General features: G+C 47.6%; 1 protein-coding gene across 1 annotated transcript in view; it reads left to right on the top strand.

Annotated features, from left to right (window-relative positions):
- The window catches only part of LOC144602951 (uncharacterized), a 57,448-nt gene that overhangs the window by 23,977 nt on the left and 14,002 nt on the right, over positions 1 to 19,469 (top strand). Inside the window, exons 6-10 of the mRNA XM_078416074.1 lie at positions 1,633 to 2,156; positions 6,502 to 6,617; positions 8,275 to 8,767; positions 14,405 to 14,500; positions 18,580 to 18,810. Coding sequence (XP_078272200.1) covers positions 1,633 to 2,156; positions 6,502 to 6,617; positions 8,275 to 8,767; positions 14,405 to 14,500; positions 18,580 to 18,810 — 1,460 coding nt within the window. The remainder of the gene's footprint in view (positions 1 to 1,632; positions 2,157 to 6,501; positions 6,618 to 8,274; positions 8,768 to 14,404; positions 14,501 to 18,579; positions 18,811 to 19,469) is intronic.

Here is a 19,469-nt window from a genome sequence, read left to right as displayed (position 1 = left end):
TGAAAAGCTGTTTCAGCGTGCTAACCAGTCAACGGAAAGACAATATGTGATTACAGTCAAGACATCCACAGTGTACAGACACATTATAAAACGAATAACGTGAATAATGTTTAGTGCAAGTTAACTCCAGTAAAGTCCAATGTGGATGGGGAACCAATCAAGCTTTGTCCTGGATTACAAAATATAAAACAGAAAAGGATGGAAATAATCATCAGACCAAGCAGCATTTAGACAGAGAAACAGAGCATTAATATTTCAGGTCATAGATCATTGATCATAGAACTTAAAACAGTACAGCACAGGAACAGGCCTTTTGGCCTAACACCCACACTGACCAACATGCCCCATCCACTCTAGTCCCACCTGCCTTCGCTTGGCCCATAGCCCTGTAAGCCTATCCTAGCCATGTGCCTGTCCAAATGACTTTTAAACATTCTGGTAGCACCTGCCTCAATTACCTTCTCCGGCAGCTTGTTCCATATACCCACCACCCTTTGTGTAAAATAAAAGAGTTACCCCTCAGGTTCCTATTACCTTTCCCCCTCCCCCACCTTAAACCTATGTCGTCTGGTTCTCGATTCCCCTACTCTTGGCAAAGATTGAATTTACCCGATATATTCCCCTCATGATCTTGTGCACCTCCATAAGATCAACCCTCATGCTCCTGCGATCCAAGGAATAAAGTCCTAGCCTGCTTGACATCTCCCTACAGCTAAGGCCCCTGACCCTTGGCAACATCCTTGTAAATCATCTATGCACCCTTTCCAGCTTGACAACATCTTTCCTGCAACATGGTGACTAAAACTGAACACAGTACACGAAATGTGGCCTCACCAATGTCTTATACAACTGGAACATGTCCTCCCATCTTCTATACTCAATACTCTGACTGATGAAGGCCAACGTTCCAAAAGCCGTTTTGACCACCCTATCTTTGTGAGATGCTACTTTCAAAGAACTATGTACCTGTACTCCTAAATCCCTCTGTTCTACAGCACTCCCCAGAGCCCTGCCTGCTGTGTGGGTCCTGCCCATGTTAGACTTCTCAAAATGCAATACCTCACATTTCTCTACATTAAATTCCAGAAATCATTCCTCAGCCCACCTGGAACCGATCAAGATCCTGCTGCAATTTGTGACAACTATCTTCACCATCTTCAATACCGTCCACTTTTGTGTCATCCACGCACTTGCTAATCACGTGTAGGAAGGAAATGCAAATGCTGGTTTAAACCGAAGACAGACACAAAAAGCTGGAGTAACTCAGCAGGACAGGCAGCATCTCTGGAGAGAAGGAATGGGTGACGTTTTGGGTTGAGACCCTACTTCATCCTTCTCGATCATCAGGCATCCTTCTCTCCAGAGATGCTGCCTGTCCCGCTGGGTTACTACAGCTTTTTGTGTCTATCTTCACTTGCTAATCGTGCCTTGCACATTCTCATCAAACTTATTGATGGAGATGACAAAACAGCAATGGGCCCAGCACCAAACCCTGAGGCACCCACTAGTCACGGGCCTCCGGTCCATAAAGCAACCTTCCACCATCGCCCTCTGCTTCCTTCCATGAATCCAACTGTGTGAGCCCCACAGTGGGGAACAATCTCCACTGACCGACTGTTTCATGCCTTTCAGTCCGGGAGTCCCTGAAGCTGAACGCCAGGACAGCTCACCCCCGGCTGCTCCTGTCCGAGGACCTGCGCAGTGTGGTGGACGGCGAGAAGCGGCGGGAGTGCTGGCTCTCGCCCCAGCGCTTCAACTACTGGCTGTGCGTGCTGGCCGACAGCGGCTTCAAGTCGGGGCGGCACTACTGGGACGTGGAGCTGGGGGGCAACCAGGCCTGCGTGCTGGGGGTGGCCAGCGAGTTGGCCAACCGGCTGATCACCGGGCCGCTGGTGCCGCTGGACGGCTACTGGGTGCTGGAGATGGTCAACGGCAACCTGGTCAACCTGGGAGGCCCTGGGCCCCAGAGCCTCCCGCTCCGACACAAGCCGCAAACAGTCCGCGTCTACCTGGACTACGAGGAGGGGCACCTGGCGTTCTACGATGCTGACAGCCTGTGCCACCTCTACACCCTGCACCACAAGTTCACCCAGACACTCCTCCCTCTCTTCAACCCCCACAACAAGAAGGAAGGCAGCAGCGGCCCACTCAGGCTGGCCCCCTGACACTCACCCTGGGAGGGTGGTCCACAGGGCTGGTCTCAAGGAGCAGCGGCCCACTCAGGCTGGCCCCCTGACACTGACCCTGACACTCACCCTGGGAGGGTGGTCCACAGGGCTGGTCTCAAGGAGTAGCGGCCCACTCAGGCTGGCCCCCTGACACTGACACTCACCCTGACACTCACCCTGGGAGGGTGGTCCACAGGGCTGGTCTCAAGGAGCAGCGGCCCACTCAGGCTGGCCCCCTGACACTGACCCTGACACTCACCCTGGGAGGGTGTCCGCAGGGCTGGTCTCAAGGAGCAGCGGCCCACTCAGGCTGGCCCCCTGACACTCACCCTGGGAGGGTGGTCCACAGGGCTGGTCTCAAGGAGCAGCGGCCCACTCAGGCTGGCCCCCTGACACTCACCCTGGGAGGGTGTCCGCAGGGCTGGTCTCAAGGAGTAACGGCCCACTCAGGCTGGCCCCCTGACACTGACACTCACCCTGGGAGGGTGTCCGCAGGGCTGGTCCAACCTGGGATGGATAATCCCAAGGCTTTTCCTGTTCACTCTTGCCCCTTGGTTTGAAGCATTAAAGGTAATAAGGGCGGCAGAGTGGTGCAGGTGGTAGATCCACTGCCTCACGGTGTGGATAAAGCATATTGGGCGCTGTGTGGTGCTTGCAGGTAGATGCCCCTCCAACTTCACCTGTGCAAACTATTGTACGGTGATAACTGCTTTAAAAAGCATTCACCGGGGTGGGGGGTTTAACAAGCGTGTGGATCCAAGGTCCAGTTTGATATTGCTGTGAGCACAAATATTCGCACTTTGTTGTTTTGTGGGGGATGAGTTGTTCAGGCGGGGAGAATGGTTTTTATGAAGTTAAATAAAGTTTGAATGCCAAATGACATGTGTCTTTCTGCATCCACCCACATCCCCCTGAAACCTCCAGTCTTACACTGCTCAGCCTTTCATCGAAGCTGGAACAAAACAACACAGCAACAGGTCTTGAAAGTCTGAAGAAGGGTCTCGACCCGAAACGTCACCCATTCCTTCTATCCAGTGATGCTGCCTGTCCCGCTGAGTTGCTCCAGCATTTTGTGTCTATCTTCAGTGTGAACCAACAGCAGGCCGCTCTGTTCACCATGTTTGTGCCGATGAGGATCTAATCTGTACATCTTCCTACACCTCGTCTATATCCCCTCAAATCTCTAACTGTTTATGTGCCTTTTGAAATGTGTGCTAAGTGTTGCTGTTGTATTTGCTTCCATCGCTTCCCCTGACAGTGTGCTCTAGGCACCCACTGCTCTCTTGTGTAAAAATATATATTCTGAGAACTGCACTCTGCTAAACAAGACTCAGGAACAGCTCCTTTCCATCTGGTATTCGGCTTCTCAATGGTCTTGCCGTAAGCTAGAGTACAGTCTAATTCTGCTCTACCCCATTGCAGACATTGCATTTTGTCTCTGAAACTGTTGCTCTGCAACGCTGAAAACTGTCGTCTGCAGTCTGTATCTTTTCCCTCACTCCACCTATTGTAGCTGAGTTTGGATTGGCTGTGCTTATGTATAGTATTATCCGATTATGAATGGATAGCTGCAAAACAAAGCTTCTCACTGCAGTACATGTGACAGTAATAAACCAAAACCAAAATCTAAAACTTACCACAGAAAACTCCTTTAAACTTCTCTCCTCTCACCTTAAAGCTATGGTGTCTACCCCAAGAACATACAATAGTACAGCACAGGAAAAGGACCTTTAACCCACAATATCGGTGCTGAACATAATACCAAATGAGCTAATCTCCACTGCCTACATATGATCCATATCCCTCCATCCCCTGCATATCCATGTGCCAATCTAAAACTCTCTTAAGTACTGCTATATTCACTGGAATTTAAAAGGATGAGAGTGGATCTTATAAAAACATACAAAATGTTTAAGGGATTGGACAGGCTAGATGCAGGAAAAATGTTCCCGATGTTGGGGGAGTCTAGAACCAGCGGTCACAGTTTAAGAATAAGGGTGGGCCATTTAGGACTGAAATAAGGAAAAGCATTTTCACCCAGAAAGTTGTGAATCTGTGAAATTCTCTGCCACAGAAGGCAGTGGAGGCCAATTCACAGGATGTATTCAAGAGAGAGTTAGACATAGCTCTACAGGCTAACGGAATATGGGATATGGGGAGAAAGCAGGAATGGGCTACTGATTCTGGATATTCTGATTCTCCCTCAATAGCAAGAATGGCCTTCCTCAAATTAGGAGACCAGGTGCGGTCTCACCAGGGCCCTGCACAACTGCAGTAGGACCTCCGTGCTCCTATACTCAATTCCTTTCGCTATGAAAGCCAACATGCCATTAGCTTTCTTCACTGCCTTTTGTACCTGCATGCTTACTTTCAGTGACTGATGTACAAGGACCCTAGGTCTTGTTGCAACTCCCCTTTTCCCAATCTGACACCATTCAGATAATAATCTGCCTTCCTGTTCTTGCCACCAAAGTGGATAACCTCACATATATCCACATTATACTGCATCTGCCATGCATCTGTCCACTTACCCAACCTGTCCAAGTCACCCTGCAGCCTCATAGCATCCTCCTCGCAGCTCACCCTGCCACCCAGCTTCGTGTTTCCACAAACTCGGAGGTGTTATATTTAATTCCTTTGTCTAAATCAGAGTCCTCCAAACTTTTCAGCATGAGGGCCACATTATATATTTGGCACATTTTTGCGGGCCGTAGGAAAAAATAAAGAAGTGAGTTTTATAAATGTAATGAGTTTAGTTTAGACTAGGTTATGCTGCAGGAACTCAGCAGGTCAGGCAGCATCATGATGCTGAGTTACTCCAGCATCTTGTGTCTATCTTTAGCATAAACAAGCACCTGCAGTTCCTTTTTACGTTATCATTCTGGTAAACCTCCTGTGCACCCTTTCTAAAGCCTCCACATGCCTTCTGTAATGGGACAAACAGAACTGCTTGCATACTCCACGCCGATCATCAATCACCGCTTATCCTAGGTTCATATCTGACACACTTGGGATATTTATCGAAGCCAATTAACCTGCAAACCTGCCTGCCTTTAGAATGTGGGAGGAAACTGGAGCACCCAGAGAAAACTCACGCGGTCACGGGGAGAACGTACAAACTCCCTACAGACTGTACCTGTAGCCACGATCAAACCCGGGTCTCTGGTGCTAGACTCGATGGGCCGAAAGGCCTGTTTCAGCACTATCTCTAAAGTCTACTGCTGCGCCACTCTGGAATTCACAGAGGCCAATTATTCTACACACCTGCACACCTTTGGATGTGAGAGGAAACCTATGTGACAACATTCCACCCAGATAGCTCCCAAGGTCAGGATCAAACCCAGGTCTCTGATACCGTGAGGCAGCAGCTTGAAGGCATTTCAATAAAGGGGTAAAAAGTTATGGGTATAGGCAGGAATGTGGAATTAAGCTTACAAGCACATCAGCCGTGATCAGCCATGATCAAGTTGAATTGAGTCGAGTTTATTGTCATATGCACAAGTATGGTGAGGTACAGCTTGCATCACTTACACTCAGACACACTAAATCATAAATCATAGATAATCTACACACATTCTACACGACAGTTAAAAGAAAGAAGAAAAAAAAACAAAGTATTAATGCAAAACACAATTAGAAAAACAACTCCATGGGAGAACAATTATGGTCTGTGGTGTTCCATTGTTGAGGTCTGATTAAGTCAGTTAAAGAGCCTGATGGTTGCAGGGAAGTAGCTGTTCCTGAATCTACTGGTGTGGGACTTCAGGCATCTGTACCCCCTGCCCGATGGGAAAGTACCTGTTCCTGAATCTACTGGTGTGGGACGTCAGGCATCTGTACCCCCTGCCCGATGGTAGCATCTTTGTTAGATGTGTTGCATGGAGGGCAGGGCTGTACCCATGATGGACTGGCCTGACTCCACCACTCTCTGCTGTGCCTTGCGTTCCTGTGGATTGTAATTGCCGGACCAGGCCACGATGCAATCTATTGTATCCTGATTCACTGTACCTCGGTGAAACTGAACTGAACTGCACTGAGGAGAATTTCTACAGTGCATATATATATACGTTTTGATACAAGGAACTAAATTTACCGGACCCTGGAGAAAAACACACAGTGCTGGAGTAGTCTAGTGGGTCAGGCAGCATCTGTAGACTGAGTGGATAGATGGATGATGCTTCGGGTTGGGAATTATGAAGAGTCCCGATCCAAAACACCACCTCTTTCTTCCGTCCATAGGTGTTGCCTGACCTGCTGAGTTACTCCGCATTTTGAGTTTTGTATAGGTTTGTCAGAGTATTTGGTGACATGCTGAATCTCTTTAAATCTCAAGAAAATGTCACTGCTTTCATCTGCGTGCTGGGCTTTTGTAAAGTTCAGTGGGCCGAGCAGCCTATTTGCCCCGAATCTCTCGAGGCCCAAGGGGAGTCTGGCCTTAATGTGCACTGGGTAGGGATGGAACAATGCAAATGCAAAATCACATACACACACACAATGATACAACTCCTTCATTGAACACTTGCACTCAGTCCATCAAAGCCTTCTGGATCTCCCGATTGCTAACCATTTTAACGCCCCTTCCCATTCCAAACCTGACCTCGACCCGAAACATCACCTATTCCTTTTCTCCAGAGATGCTGCCTAACCCGATGAGTTACTCCAGCATTTTGTGTATGTCTTCAATCCAAAACTGACCTTTCTGTCTCGGGCCTCCTCCATTGCCAGAGCGGGGCAATTTACAAACTGGAGGAGTAGCTCCTCATATTCCATTTTGATAGCTTAAAACCCAAAATATGAACATTAAATTCTCCAGTTTTAAGTAACCTCCCCCCCCCCACACACACACACCCCATGCCCCCTCAATTTCCAGTGACCCCACTCCCAGTGTGCATTCATTGCTTCCACCATCCTGACCCACTTTTTCCCCTCTCCCCTTCCATCTCTCTCTGGCTTTACATTTCACTCATTTTCCCTGAGACCCTTTTGTCTACTTTTCATCTCTTGCCTTTGTCCAGCCATCTGCCAATCTACCCCCCCCACCACCCACCTGTATCCACCTATCACTTGACAGGCCTTGTCCTGCCCCCACCTCTCTCTTATTTCAGCTTTCTCTCCCCCCTCCCCCACCCCCCACCCCACAGTAATAAGTCGGAAGAAAGATCCTGACCCAAAACATCTGCCTGAGTTCCTCCAGCACTTTGTATTTTACTCCAGCTTGTGCCTCCAGCGATTTGCTGAATCTGTACCAATCATTTACACGAATCTCGTTTTATTCTCCCCAACTTGTCTGGACTCCAGCAAACACTCGCACTACATTCTAAGTGGGTTTATTTTTTCCCCTTAATGGACTTTTCCCCCCAAATATTGGAGATTCGGTATATGGACAAATACTCTTGAATGTCTACACGTGTACAGTTGCATCACGGCCTGGTTCGGCAACTCGAACGCCCGGGAATGATGGAGATTACAAAAAGTGTCAGACACTACCCAGTCCCAGTCCCAGTCCCCCTCCCTGCCATGGAAGGTGATTCTGCCTCAAAAAGGCAGCCAGCATCATCGAGCACCCACACCACCCTGGCTACGCTCTTATTTCCCTCCTGCCATCGGAAGAAGTTAATTATGGGCGTCTGAAAACTGCAAACGTCCAGGTTCAGGAGAAGCTGCTTCCCAACAAACACGGGGCGATTGAACAACACGCCCAATGTAAACAGAAATCTGATCTACCCGCTGCCGTGGCTGCACTCAGGACTTCGGGCTTTGTTGTTTTTGTTTTGGACTATATTCAGGCAATTTTTAATTGAAACTCTTTGTTCTGTACAATGGGGTCTAGCGAGTACTGTTTATATAATCTGTTGTGCTGCTGCTGCCAAGTAAGAATCTCGTTGTTCCGCTTCGGGACAAAAAAATAAAACAGAATCTTGAAATCTGTTGACAAAATGTTTAGGAAGTAACTGCAGATGCGGGTTTACACCGACGGTCGACACAAAATGCTGGATAAATCAGCGGGTCGGGCAACATCACGGGAGAAGAGGAAGAGGCTGCCTGACCCGCTGAGTTACTCCAGCGTTGTTGTGTCTATGTTTGAAATCTGCAGATTTGTGCAAAGAAACGTACCCGGAAATCGCCGACTTTGCAGCAGCGCGAAAGTGAAACTAAGTGTCCGGGACCCGGAGAGGGCAGCAGCGATGGCGAGTATAGACGTGCTACAGTCCATGAAAGATGAGGCGCTTTGCCCCATCTGCTTGGAGTTCTTTGTCCAGCCTGTAACCATAGACTGCGGCCACAATTTCTGCCGGACCTGCATCGTCCAGCACTGGCAGTCGGAGCGAGGGCCGGCCACTTGTCCGCAGTGCCGGGCGCTGCTGCCCGACAAGACGCTCAGACACAACCGGTTCGTGTCCAACATCGTGGAGAATGTAATGAAGCTCAGAGTGGACGAGGCGGTGGTTCAGACGGAGCTCCGCTGCCAGGAGCACGACGAGAGGCTGAAGGTTTACTGCAGCGATGACCAGAGGCCGATCTGTGTGGTGTGTGTCACGTCCCGCCATCACCACGGCCACTCCACCAGCCCGCTTGGCGAGGCCGCTGAACTCCATAAGGTGAGACACCGCGCTCACAGTGAACTGCCACAGGACGGGAACAGGAACATGCCTCTCTGTCCACCCAGTCCTCACCCACCACACAGAACACAGAGCACCACAGGGCAGGAACAGGAACATGCCTCTCTGTTCACCCAGTCCTCACCCACCACACAGAGAGAGTAGCACAGGACAGGAACAGGCCTCTCTGTCCACCTCCTCACCCACCACACAGAACACAGAGCAGCACAGGACGGGAACAGGCCTCTCTGTCCACCTCCTCACCCACCATGTAGAACACAGAGCAGCACAGGACGGGAACAGGCCTCTCTGTCCACCCAGTCCTCACCCACCACACAGAACACAGGACAGGAACAGGCCTCTCTGTCCACCTCCTCACCCACCATGTAGAACACAGAGCAGCACAGGACGGGAACAGGCCTCTCTGTCCACCCAGTCCTCACCCACCACACAGAACACAGGACAGGAACAGGCCTCTCTGTCCACCTCCTCACCCACCATGTAGAACACAGAGCAGCACAGGACGGGAACAGGCCTCTCTGTCCACCCAGTCCTCACCCACCACACAGAACACAGGACAGGAACAGGCCTCTCTGTCCACCTCCTCACCCACCATGTAGAACACAGAGCAGCACAGGGACAGGCCTCTCTGTCCACCCAGTTCTCACCCACCACACAGAACACAGAACAGTACAATACAGAAACAGGCCCTTCGGCCCACAGTGTAATTGGATATACATAGTACAACACAGGAACTGGCACTTTGACTCACAGTGTCACAGAACATAGAACAGTACAACACAGAAACTGGCACTTTGGCCCACTGTGATAGCACATGGAACAGGACAGCAACGGAACAGGCCCTTCGGCCCACAGTGTCATAGATCATAGAACAGTACAGCACATAAACTGGCACTTCGGCCCACAGTGTCATAGATCATAGAACAGTACAGCACATAAACTGGCACTTCGACTTACAGTGTCATATATCATCGAAAAGTGCAGCACAGGAACAGGCCCTTCGGCCCACAATGTCATAGAAAAGTACAGCACAGAATCAAGCCTTTCGGCCCACTGTCACAGAACATAAAACTGTACACCACAGTAACAGCCCCTTCAGCCCACAGCGTCATAGAATATAGAAATATACAGCACAGTAACTAGGCCCTTCTGCCCACTGTGTTATTGAACATCGAAACGTACCACAGAGGAATTGGTACTTCAGCCCACAGTGTCATAGACTGTAGAAAAATATAGCACAGAAATAGGCCCTACTGCCCACTATGTCATAGAATATAGAAATGTCACCTCCTTCCAGGCTTTCCAAGCGAAAGAGAGGTTCACATTCACCCTTCCTAACCTAATCTACTGCGATGTTCCTGATTCGGTCTCCGATCCATGTTCTCCAGAGATGCTGCCTGTCCCGCTGAGTTACTCCAGCTTTTTGTGTCTACGGTTTAAACCAGCATCTGCAGTTCCTTCCGACACAGAGAGTAGTACAGCACAGGAACAGGCTCTTCAGCCCACAGTGTCATAGACTGTAGAAAGGTATAGCACAGGAACAGGCCTGTCGGCCCACAGTGCCATAGACTGTAGAAAGGTATAGTGCAGGAACAGGCCCTTCAGCCCACATTGCCATAGACTGTAGAAAGGTATAGCACAGGAACAGGCCCTTCAGCCCACAGTGCCATAGACTGTAGAAAAGTGCAGCACAGGAACAGGCCTTTCAGCCCACAGTGCCATAGACTGTAGTAAAGTGCAGCACAGAAACAAGCCCATCAGCCCACAGTATCATAGACTGTAGAAAAGTAGAGTGTCGTAAGGAACTGCAGATACTGGTTTAAACCAAAGATAGACACAAATGCTGGAGTAACTCAGCGAGACAGTGAATCTCTCTAGAGAGAAAGAATGGGTAACATTTCGATTCGTCTCGTCCCAAAAAGTCAACCATTCCTTCTCTCCAGAGATGCTGCCTATCCCGCTGAGTTACTCCAGCATTTTGTGTCTATCTCCGATAAAACTGTGCTTCGGCCCACAGTGTCATAGAATATACAACAGCACAGGAACAGGCCCTTCGGCCCACAGTGTTATGTAACAGAAATATACAGCACAGAATCAGGCCCTGTGGCCCACTGTATCACAGAACATCGAAAGGTGTGGCAGAGGAATTGGCACTTCACCCACAGTGTCATAGAATGTAGAAAAATATAGCACAGAAATAGGCCCTGCAGCCCACTATGTTACAGAATATAGAAAGGTCACCTTCCAGGGACCCAAACAGAGAGAGGTTCACACACACCTCCTCTAACCTAATCTGCTGCAATGTTCCTGATTCAGTTTCCTATCCATGTTCTCCAGAGATGCTGCCCGACACGCTGAGTTACTCCAGCACTTTGTGTCTTTTTATAGGAAAGTACAGCACAGGAGCAGGCCCTTCAGCCCACAGTGTCGTTGGACATAGAACGGTGCAGCACTAGAGCAGGCCATTCAGCCCACAGTGTCATTGGACATAGAACGGCGCAGCACAGGAGCAGGCCATTCAGCCCACAATGGTATAGAATACTAGACCAAGTGGACCCGTTGGACTCAAACCTCTCCTGCATTGATGCAGCACACTCTCCTCCCCCTACCCACTCCCCCTCACCCCCCGTCCCCCTCGATCCTCCCCTCCCCTCCTCTCCTTCCCCTTCCCCTCCACCCCAATCCATCCCCCTCAACCCCTTTATCCTCCCCCTCCCTCCCTCCACCTCCCCCCCTCTCTCCCTAGGAGATAGATTTAAACTTTAAAATGTGAATAACTTTAAAAATATAACACCGATTTCAATGAAACTTCTTCCATTAGCACCAAAGGGACGACGGTGAGTAAATTGGGCCTAAAATTGTCGCGCTATTGTGTCCCGTTTTCGCTGTAGCTCAGGAACAAACAAACAAACAAACGAGAGTTTTAGTATATAGATAGAAAGGTACACGGCAAGAACTGACCCTCACAGTTTCATAGAACATAGAAAAACAGAGCACAGGAACCCACAATATCTATGCTGACCATGATGCTGTATAACTAAGCTTCTCTGGTTCAGGTTTATTATTGACACACGTACCAAGGTACGGTGAGAAGCTTTTGTTTGCATGCTTATCTAATCAAATCAGATAATGCTATAAAAGAATAGAATCAAGCCAAACACAAGAGGAAAATCCAGAGCAAAGAGAAAGATGCCAGAGTGCAGAATGTCGTTTCCCAGCTTTACAATCAGGGGTGGCAATGGTGGCACACCGGTAGAGTTGCTTCCTTACAGCGCCAGAGACCCAGATTCAATCCTGACTACTGGTGCTGTCTGTAATGAGTTTGTACATTCTCCCACAAGCCAAAGATGTACAGGTTTGTCGGTTAATTTGGCTTCAGTAAAAATTGTAAATTGTCCCTCGTGTGTAGGATAGTGCTGATGTACAGGGATCGCCGATCAGTGCGGACTTGATGGGCCGAAGGGCCTGTTTCCGCGCTGTATCACTAAACTATATTAAACTGAACAATGCAACAGTTCCACAGAAAAAGTCCACTGCCTGCAATAAGGTCGGATAGAAAATCAGGTCGGTTGCCTAGATTTTGAAAGGACCATTCAGAAGTGCAATAAGAGGGGAAGAAGGTGTTTCTGACGCTGAAGTTGCTCTCTTGCAAGCTTCTGAATCTTCTGCTTGACAGGACCAGGGAGCAGAAGGAATGACCAGGCTTGGAAAGGTCGTTAATTAATTTGGCTGTTCTTCCGAGGCAGCTTGAAGTATAGATGGAGTCATTGGTGGGGAGTGTGGTCTGTGTGACTGACAGGATTACATCCACAAATCTCTTCCTGCATATGATCCATGTGCTTCCCCATATATTAATGTGTGCCTCCTAAAAGCCACTTTCATATTTGCCATGCACATCTCCTTTAAAGTTTGCACCTCTCACCTAAAGTTATGCCTCCAGTCTTTGACATTTCCTACCTTTTGTGGTGAAAATGTTCTGATTGTCCACCCTATCATATGCCTTTGATAATTTTATAAACGTCTATTTTATAAACCTGCTGGCATTCTGGGGAAAACAACCACTCCTTATACGTAATACCCACCCATCGAGACAACATTCTGAACCCTTCTTCAGACCCAACCGGAAAATCCATCTGTTAGTTCTTTCCCCAGATGCTGCCTGACCCGCGGAGTTCCTCCAACAGTGTTTTACTCAAGATTCTAACATCTGCAGTTTAGTTTTGTTTAGAGATACAGCAGGTAAACAGGCCCTTCAAGGAGAAGATAACTTGCATTGGAGGCAGCCCAGATAATGCATATTGTTTGATTGCTCACATTATGTGTTTGCCCTATGAGTAATGGTTGAGTAGGTTTGGTCTGTATTCATTGCTGCTTCGAAGAATGAGATGTGACCTTGTTGAAACACGGAAGGTTATGAGGGGGATTTGCAAGACAGATGTTGAGAAGATGATTTCCCTTGTGGGGGAATCTAAAAACAGGGTCGTTATTTAAGAACGGGCAGTTCCTCGTTTATCATCATATCATCATATCATCATATCATATATATACAGCCGGAAACAGGCCTTTTCGGCCCTCCAAGTCCGTGCCGCCCAGTGATCCCCGCACATTAACACTATCCTACACCCACTAGGGACAATTTTTTTTTTACATTTACCCAGCCAATTAACCTACATACCTGTACGTCTTTGGAGTGTGGGAGGAAACCGAAGATCTCGGAGAAAACCCACGCAGGGCACGAGGAGAACGTACAAACTCCTTACAGTGCAGCACCCGTAGTCAGGATCGAACCTGAGTCTCCGGCGCTGCATTCGCTGTAAAGCAGCAACTCTACCGCTGCGCTACCGTGCCATCCGTTTAGATGGAGAAGAGAAACTTCTTCACTGAGGATGGTGAATCTTTGGAATAGTTTACTGCAGAGTGTGGCGGAGTAAAGGTCGTTAAATACGTTCAAGAGAGAATTTGCCCCTAAGAGAGACGAGGACCAAGAGAATGGGGAAGGGAAGTGGGTGGTGCTCGGGTGAAGGACACAGTTATCAAAATCTGCTCCAATTTCTGACATTCTTAGATTATCCCTTTCCCCAATTTTTTAATTGTTATTATAATTATGAATGGAAATTCTGTCCTTGACCAGATACATTGCAGCTACAGCCATGTTGATGATGTTGGTTGCATTCCTGAGGAAGTGTGGTGTCGATTGAGTCGATGAGGGGGAGGCTGGTTTGAATGATGGACTGGGTGACATCACAACTCTCTGCAATTTCTTGCAGTTTTGGGCAGAGTAGGTGCCAAACCAAGCTGTGATGCATTCTAGTACGATGCTTTCCAGGGTGCATCTGTAGAAATTGGTTGGAGTCGCTGGAAACATGCCGGATTGCCTGTTTTATGGAACATGGAAAAAATTACGAGCAAATGGGTGTAATCCACACAAGGAGAACGCCTCATGGACAAACATGGTGGACCAGGTTGAAACTAGATGGCTGGAGCTGTGAGGCTGCTCTTCCAGCTGAGCCAGACTATAATTGGGGTTGATCTTCCAGATCATTGACAACAGACTTTAAAAATGTCGTCTTTTTCAGGAGACCGATGTGACTTTTTTTGCGCGTTTCTCTGTTCCAGGGAATGCTACGGAAAGAAATCGAGTCCCTGAGTGAACAAATGCTTGATTGCTGTGAAAGTCAGGATGAAGAAGAAGAAGATGTAAATAAACTGAAGGTACGAAGGGCCGTTTAAAGGTCCCACATCAAAGCACAGTTGAGATGGGAAACGAAACAGTTAATGTAAAAACTAGTGTGGCGGTCCAATGTCATGCATGTGAGATATTGACTCAATCTAGCACCAGGTAAATATTTAATTTCCGTGCCTTTCACTCCATTATATATTTGATCTGTTGTAATATTTTGTTTCCTCCGATTCCAGGCCAAAGATCACAATGATCATTTGCTCATGGTTCCAGCATCCTGAGTTTCTTGTGCCTTCATTGAAAGGCCCGATGTTTTCTCCAACTACACAGCATGAGAAGCGTAGGGAAGGGAGCAGGAATCAGACAAGTGGTCCATCAAAACACAAAGTGCTGGAGTAATGCAGTGGGTGAGGTCAGGCAGCATCTCTGCAGGGATTGGATAAGCAATGTTTCGGGCTGTTTGTCCATTCCTTTCACAGATGCTCCTGAACCCATCAGTTCATAGAGTCATATAGCGTAGAAACAGGCCCTTCAGCCCAACTTGCCCACACGGGACAACATGTCCCATCTACACTAGTCTCACCAGCCTGTGTTTGGCCCATATCCTTCTAAACCTACCTGATCCGTGTACCTGTCTAAATGTTTCTTAAACGTTGCAAGGGTACCTGCCTCAGCTACTTCCTCAGGCAACTCGTTCCATACACCTATCACCCGTTGTGTAAAAAAGTAACCTGCTGAGTTACTCCAGCTTTTTGTGAATAAAAAAGTAACCCCTCGGGTTCCTATTAAATCTTTCCCCTCTGCATGTATGTTCTCATCCACATCTTTGCTATAAATGACAAACAGCAATGGGACCACCACCGAACCCCATGGCACACCATTAGTCACAGGCCTCCAGTCCGAAAAGCAACCTTCCACCATCATCCTCTCCTTCCTTCCATGAAGCCAGTTTTCTATCCATTCAGCTTTCTTTCCTTTGATCCCATGCGATTGTAAGGGGTTTTTGCGCCGATCTTTCGCCCGACCTAAGGTCCCCGTGCCTTGCTCTGATCCCTTGACCAGGCCGTGCACACTGGTTCCCCGTGAGTGGTTCGACCCACTCACCCCCTACGGTTCTAGACACTGGACTTAGATGCAGGAGCGTTTATAGTGCAGAAAAATTCCACCAGACCAGATTTGAAAACCAGGGTTTAAATGAAAAAGGCTTTTATTTAGCGCTTGGGACTATTGTCCATGAATACTTATATATTGCTATACGACATATCTATTAAACACATATTGAATCACATGAATACCTTGGACTTATGAATCACAAAACGCACAGTTCCACAAGACGTATACACGAATACCTTTTTCGCTGAATTCTTAAACACACAGTTCTACAAGACATGTACACGACTGTAAGATGGGGAACGTACGACACATCGCAAAATTGACCAACACATATTTCTTTACACACCCAACGTTTATTCAAATCACCCTCCCCTCTACACTAAACTATGTCCAGGATATGCAAGATCTGGGTGCATGCTCACCATGGGGCTATTACTGGGGTTACTGGCTGTTCGTTTTGCAGTATTTCTCCTCGAGTTGCGTGCCTGTTCCTCTCTCTTGCATCCGTTCCTCTTGCCTGTCTTTTCTTCCTCCTGCATTCGTTTTCTTGCCTGCTTGCGTTCCTTGCAGGTTTTCTTCTTCCGTTTAAAACCCAAAAGTCGTGGCCAGTTATACTATTTCTGACCCGTCCTATCTCCCGCCAGATCTTGGAATCTCTTTGTTTAAAAAGATATGTATGAGTTTTCTCTCTGATCTGCGCTTATGTCCGGGGATACCGGGGATGGCCAGACGGTGTTAATTGGTATTTCGTTGCAAGGTGATGGGTTTAACTGGTTTCCCATCACCTACCAGGTAGTTTTCTATGGGCTATTGTGCCCCCTTAACGAGATTAACTGTGTAGGTCGGCTTGGGGCATTGTGAGTATGCTGATGTCAGTGCCCCAGTGTCTGGACTTCGACCTGGTTTCGCAAGCTTCTGCATGGCCAATACCCATCCATTGTTCTGGCCGTGGCTTTGCAGAAACCTAGAGACTGGGCTGGAAGGTTTTTGCTTTTGTGGCTGGTCACGAGGTCCTGCGGCCATCTTAGGGCCCACAGATTGTGACATCCCTTGGTAAAACTGACCGCAGCCTTTCTCCGCCTTCAGCCCCAGTCTCCCGTTTAAAATGTCCAAACTGCAGCTCTTTGGTTTTGTGTTGCTTTCAGAATGAGGGAAAACTTCTCAAATCTTACACGATGTATATTTCCGACAGCACTTTGTATTTTGCTCAAGATTCCAGTATCTGCACTTCCTTGTATCTCCATGTGCTCCATCAAGCCTGTCCACCTTTCTAGTCATAACTTTTGACTTCTCTCTATTATCATATCATCATATCATATATATACAGCGCGGAAACAGGCCTTTTCGGCCCACCAAGTCCGTGCCGCCCAGTGATCCCCGTACATTAACACTATCCTACACCCACTAGGGACAATTAAAAAAAAACATTTTTACCCAGTCAATTAACCTACATACCTGTACGTCTTTGGAGTGTGGGAGGAAACCAAAGATCTCGGAGAAAACCCACGCAGGTCACGGGGAGAACGTACAAACTCCTTACAGTGCAGCACCCGTAGTCAGGATTGAACCTGAGTCTCCGGCACTGCATTCGCTGTAAAGCAGCAACTCTACCGCTGCGCTACCGTACCTATTACATCAATTCATCTATGACATCTCTCCAGTCTGAAGAGTTCCAGAGGCTCACAAACCTTTGAGCAAACAAAAATCATTCCCTTTCCCTTGGAGATAAAAGGAACTGCATATGCTGGAATCTTGGACAAAACATAAAGTGCTGGAGGAGCTCAGGGAATCAGGCAGCATCAGCGGACGAAATGAATAGGTAACATTTTGGATCAGGACATTTCTTCAGGCTCATTCCTCAGATTTCTTTCTTCATTCCCTCCTTCAGTAGGTAAAGCTGTTGGCTGAATCTATCCTGTTCTAGATTGTCCCAACCAGAGAAAGTATCCTGTCAACAAGACAGACACAAAATGCTGGAGTAACAGTGGGACAGGCAGCATCTCTGTCTGAAGGAATGGGTGACGTTTTGGGTCTTGACCCTTCTTCAGACTGAATGAGGGGAGAGGGTGATACAGAGATAATGAAATATGTTTTGTGTCTATCTTCGGTTTAAACTAGCATCTGCAGTTCCTTCCTGCAACATATCCTGTCAACAACTCCACTCAGAACCTTATTCACTTCCCATATAATACAACTCCTTTTAATGATGTCAAGTTAATGAACCTATTCAACACAGCCTACTGTAAACAAGGAGATTGAATCTGCACCACAGTGTCAAACCATCACCATCCCAGAACATGGGACAAGCCCTTTGGCCCACAATGTCTGCCAAACATAATGACAGGACCAACTCTTATCTGCCTGCACATTGTCCATATCCCACCATTCACTTGCCTGTCCAAAAGCCTCTAAAATGATTCTAATGTATCTGCCTCAACTCCCCCCCCTTACAACAGCACATTCCAAGCACTCACCACCCTTTGTGTAAATAAAAATACTTGCACTGCACATCTCCCTTAAACTTGCTCCTCTCACCTTAAAGATGTTTCCTCCCACGTTCCAAAGATGTGCAGGTTTATATGTTAAATGGCCTCTGTAATTTGTCCCCAGTGTGTTGGATAGAGCTAGTGAATGGGTGATCACTGGTCACCACACACTTGGTGGGCCAAAGGCCCAGTTTCAACGCTGTATCGCTAAAATAAAAAGAAAGGTAAAGACCGATTAAAGATAGTTCAAAGGTCTCCAATGAGGTAGATGGTTGGGCAGAACTGGTCTCTAGTTCGTGAGAGGATGGTTGAGTTGCGTGGAAACAGCTGGAAGAAACTGTCCCTGAATCTGGAGGTGTGTGTTTTCAGTTATAACCTAGCATAATGTTCAGCTGTGGCATGGTGGAACAAAGAGCCTGTTCCTATGCTGTATTGTCTCCTGTTCTCTGCTCCACGACCCATGAACTTCTCACCTTGCACTGGGTAAATCCACCTGTTGTTTATTCCATCAGAAAGAATCTGCGGCTCTGCAGAAGAACATTGAATCTAAGTTCGAAGAACTGCACCAGTTTCTGCACCAGGAAGAGAAAAAGCTGAAAACAATACTGGAGCAAAAGGAAAATGCCATATTGCAACAAAAAGATGAAAATCTAAAGAAAATCTCCGAACAGCATGCATCACTTAAGAAAGCAATCTTGGACATGCAAGAAAAACTGAGTCTGGAAGATGCAGAGTTTATGCAGGTATTGTCTATTGTTTACATGGGAAACATGATGCCATTACCATTCAGATTCTAAAACCCAATGTACAGTAGAGAACTCCATCAGTCCACATTCAGAACTTTGGCAGCATCAGTTCCAGAATGGGTGGTACGGTGGCACAGCGGTATAGTTGCCTTACAGCGCCAGAGACCCAGGTTCGATCCCGACCACGGGTGCTGGCTGTATGGAGTTTGTACATTCTCCCTGTGACCGCATGGATGTTCTCCGAGAACTTTGGTTTCCTCCCACACTCCAAAGACGTGCAGGTTTGTAGGTTAATTGGCTTCGTAGAGATGTAAATTGTCCCAAGTGTGTGTGGGAGAGTGTTAATGTGCGAGGATCGCTGGTCGGCACAGACTCAGTGGTCAGAAGGGCCTGTTTCCGGGCTGTATCTCTAAACTCTAAACCAATATCGCAGCTTTTCCAGACTCTTGGATCATATTCATTAATACTCCAACACACTTAATTAAAGTAGAAACAAGAAATTGCTGATGCTGGTTTCCACAAGAGGATACAAAGTTCTTGAATATCTCAGCAGGTCAAACACCATTGAACATGCTGCTTCACCTGCTGATATAACAGCACCATCAAACATGCTGCTTCACCTGCTGTTATAACAGCACCATCAAACATGCTGCTTC

This window comes from Rhinoraja longicauda, chromosome 19 (genome assembly GCF_053455715.1).
Source record: "Rhinoraja longicauda isolate Sanriku21f chromosome 19, sRhiLon1.1, whole genome shotgun sequence".
Classification (NCBI taxonomy): Eukaryota; Metazoa; Chordata; class Chondrichthyes; order Rajiformes; family Arhynchobatidae; genus Rhinoraja; species Rhinoraja longicauda.
This window is presented reverse-complemented; position numbering and strand designations above follow the sequence as displayed.